At 45.6% G+C, this 4,177-nt stretch overlaps 1 protein-coding gene across 1 annotated transcript in view; it reads right to left on the minus strand.

Annotated features, from left to right (window-relative positions):
* The window catches only part of MAPRE2 (microtubule associated protein RP/EB family member 2), a 94,860-nt gene that overhangs the window by 12,695 nt on the left and 77,988 nt on the right, over positions 1 to 4,177 (minus strand). The window contains exon 4 of the mRNA XM_003784743.3: positions 3,713 to 3,852. Coding sequence (XP_003784791.1) covers positions 3,713 to 3,852 — 140 coding nt within the window. The remainder of the gene's footprint in view (positions 1 to 3,712; positions 3,853 to 4,177) is intronic.

A 4,177-nucleotide genomic window follows, 5' to 3' on the forward strand; every position in this document is an offset into this window, starting at 1 on the left:
TGTCATCATAGTTCACTGTGACATTAAATTCCTGGGCTCAAGTGATCCTCCCGTTTCAGGCTGTTGAGTAGCTTGGACTGTTAACCATGCCTGGATAATTTTTCTATTTTTTGTAGAAATCAGGTCTCACTTTCACTTGGGGTGGTCTCAAACTCCTGACCGCAAATGATCCTCCTGCCTCAGCCTCCAAAGCATTAAGATTATAGGCGTGAGCCACCATGCCTCGTCCCAAAATTACATTTGGGATGGAACATTTTCTTCTTTTCCTAATAATCCTGGGCCTTTGCACAAGCAACTTATCTATCTGGAATTACAGACTCATTCAAATACACACCGAGCCAACATAGCGGGTTGCCTAACCCACTGTCCATCCCCTTCCTATGCACCTGGGAAACCTAAATCCATCTTCGAAGACTCAGAAATATGATTCCACGGTGTAAACCTCACTGTTGCCTGTGGTGAAAGCCTGGTTTGGAAGCTTGGTTTTACATTTATAAAAAGTAAAAAAGATGACCAAGGCAACTGGTTTGAATTCCAGAAAAAGGAGAAAATGCCCTTTATCCTAGAAATCCTTTCCTGTTGTACATAAACCTCCCCAGGCTTGGCCACAGAATCCACCCCAACCCTGTGCAGGTGCCAGCAATAGGATCCGTGGAGCTTAGGTATGCCACCACCTCCTAGCGCCCCCTGGACCAGGCATGGACACCCACAACCAGGGAAGTTAGGTTTTTCTGCCTCCTGAGTGCTTTGCTCTGCACAGTGAGCAAATATCTAAGGCTTCTGTAGAAACAGGTAGCCCAAGTCAAGCCTTGGTGATACGGCAGATGCATTAGGTAACAGGAGCTCAGCTATAAACATCCCCTGATAAGAACCGACTGCAGCTAACTTATGTGAAAGGTCCTCTGTCATATTTCTACTCACAGAACTGACACCAGCCTCATTCTTCGCATGTCGTGGCAGATGCCTAAGTGATGGAGATGCTAGAGATGGATTCTTGAGAAGAGTCAAGGGCAAGCAGCGAGGAGGGGAAGTTCCTGTCTTATGATTCTTCTAACTCTTCCCAGTGAGTCCAGGGGCTGCAGGGTCCCCAGGCTTTGCCATCTCAGTGCCAGCCATGGTCTCTGCCTGGGCTAACACCCTCCCACCTCCCGCACCAGTGGGCCCTGACCATGGCAGCGACTCCAACGTGCTTCCTGTTGCCTGACCCACTGACAGAAAGAGCCCCTTGTTGTTACATTTATGCCTTTTTCTCCCCTGTGTCTCTCGAATCATCTCTATCATTGGCACTGCCTATATCTGGGGAGACTGCCTGAGGAAAAGCAGATGACCAAGCAAATGAGAATCCACCAGGTTTGTGCCCCTTGTCACTCTCTCTATCACCACCGTGATGAACCCTTCAGCCTTGGTATCTTCACTCAGCCTCTGCTCACCCCAGGTTCTCAGTTCCAACAGTGTGATGCCTGTGTGGCCCCTGTGGGCCTTGGGGGCATCCTGTAGGCTTCAAGGACAGAGAATAGGAAGGAGTGACAGTCAGCTATGGAGATAAGTGTGCAGTAAGTGTTCAGTAAACATCTGGTGATTGAAGGACTAACAACTTTGGGCGCATCAGGCCTTCACTGTCAGGGAGGGTGGGGAGGAGGCTGGCACGCTCCTCCTGATGGGAAGGCATGGGGGTGGGAGGGAAGGGACGTGAAGCCTTGTAGAAGGAATTCTAACAAGGAAGACCCCTGGAGTGCTCCTCTCTCTCTTCTCACTCAGTCCCCTTTGCAGCAGCATTTTGATGCAGGGTGGTTTAGCTGAGACATTATAGCGGTTTGGATCCCCTCTGGGGTGGGCTGTGTGATTTGCAGAACCACAGGGAGCCTTGAGCCAGCCCCAAGGACAGGAAGAGGAGCTGGCTGGGGGCAGGCTGCAAGGGAAAGAGGGACTCAAAGAGCCTGGAGGCTTCCATGTGGTTATCCTTTGGGCCATAGGAGAACCTGGGTGTGGCAGAGAGGAGGGAGAGAGCAGAGGAGTCAGGAAGAAACATGAGATAAGAGAGATATTGAAAGAATCTGAACTTCTTAGGAGTAAAGAAGTTGTCCCCGGGCATTCCAGGGAGACTGATTCCAGAACACTCCCCCTTGGATATCAAAACCCACAGATGCTAAAGTCCCTGATACAAAATGAGACATATCAGCATATAACCCGCTTGTGTCTTCTCATACACTTTAAATCATCTCTAGATTACTTATAAAAACACACTTAAATGCTATGTAAGCAGTAGTTATACTGTATTAGTTTGTATCATTTTGGTTTTTTTTTTTTATCATTGCATTATTATTTTTTATATTTTCAAAATATTTCCATCATGGTTGGTTGAATCTACAAATGTGGAACTTGTGGATAAGGAGAGCTCACTATAAATCCAAAATAGTATGGACCCACCGCCTGACTCTCTGGGTCTACTGTGACTTGCTGGGAGCTGTAGGCACATGGCCCAAAACTCCTTGTGGTGTCTTTACTGCCTTTTATTTGAAAAGTCATTATTAAAACTCTATGAGCTCAAACTGAGAATCAGCAGGTAATTAGAACATTCCAGTTTCTAAATCCAAGTCCTACCCACTAGATGACTTAAGCTTTTACCTTTTCCGTGAATGTGATCAGAATTATTAAAAAAAATGTCCTGGGTTAAGCAACTGCCTGCTTTTGAACTAGTTGTTGATTGTAAATATACAATTATCTCAAAAACTATTTCTAGATTCTTGTTGGCTCATCAAGAATAAGATTAATTACCAGGACTGGCCCAGTGAGTGGCTGGGAACAGCCTGAACACTTTGAATAAAGGCTCCCCTCACAGTGGTAGGGTGGACAGGATAGAGGGGTCTCCTCCACACCCTGGCGGGGGTGGGGGTTGGGTGGCTTCTGCAGTGGGCCCTACGCTACCCATTATTTCATTACTTTTAAAGTATACACATAACCTTAGGCAAAATCAGTCATCATGAGAAAGGGCATCTAAGATTTTATAATGACAATTTCAAAGACAGTGGAAGTAGATTTACTGTAATTGTGAGGAATGTTAGATAAAAAGGAAAAGTCTACCTTAAGCATAACTGTAGCCTTTCAGATCCCCCCAATACTGGTGTTCCCACAGCATCCAACACCTTTGTGGCAAGTGCCAGGTTTGGGGTTTTGCTTATGTAATAAGCGACCGTGTGCACCTGCTGCCTGTAAGTGTGGCTCTATCCTGCTGCCATTATGTTGCTGGCGTAAGTACGGTATCTGATGCATAGAACAGGTTCAACTAATAGCTGCAGAAAAAAAAAAGGAAGGAAGGGAAAAGAGGGGGGTGGGAGGAAAAGGAGACTAGACCTAAAGTAGCCTTTATCACTGCCTAGACCGGCCAGAAGTAGGCAAGATGGGTCATGGTCCAGCCTGGAGCTCATGACAACCACAGAGGAACAGAGAAGGGAAGGGTGGCCTGCTAGTGTGCCCCAAGGCTGAGCCATTTGCTCCATCTTAATGTACAGCTTTGAGATTTCTGATTAACATCTTTAATTCAGCCTGAGCTACTGAGTTCATCTTCTTAAGCAATTATTTTTATTCTTACTTACTTACACGAAAGCACTGGCTCTACTTCACCTTCCCTCCCATATCCCAGCCCAGGAGTTTGGCTCCTCACGGCTTACGTGAGCCACTGCTCCCAGGGCCATGGCATGGCATGCTGAGTTACCTGCTCATTAAGCTGTATGACCTGTGTTTCTAAATCTTTATCAGATTTGGATGCTGAGCTGCTGGATGAAGCCCTTTTGGCTGAGGAGGGACGAGAAGGTGTGGATCCTGGTTTAGATGCTGGACTTGATCTTGCTGCGCCTAAAAACAATCAGAATAAATTATATATATTGGTAACATAAAAAATGTTCTTGAAACATACAGTATACTTATAACAGAAAAAGAATTTACTAAAACATATAAAAGATAACTCCAGTGATCCCTTCCCATGAAGAAGGGAGTACAGATATGCCTGGACAAAGCACACAGGGTTGAACGACGGTGCTATTTTGGGCAATTTATTTAACCTTTGTGAGCGCTGTGTTTGGCTTCGAGTAATAGGAAATTAATGCAATTGTCTCTCCTCCCTCCAGAGAGATAAAAGTAACAGAAACAAAGGATTTAAAATTTTTTTTTTTTTTTTTTT

Source organism: Otolemur garnettii, unplaced genomic scaffold (assembly GCF_000181295.1).
Source record: "Otolemur garnettii isolate 467f Iridium unplaced genomic scaffold, OtoGar3 scaffold00012, whole genome shotgun sequence".
NCBI classification, from domain to species: Eukaryota; Metazoa; Chordata; class Mammalia; order Primates; family Galagidae; genus Otolemur; species Otolemur garnettii.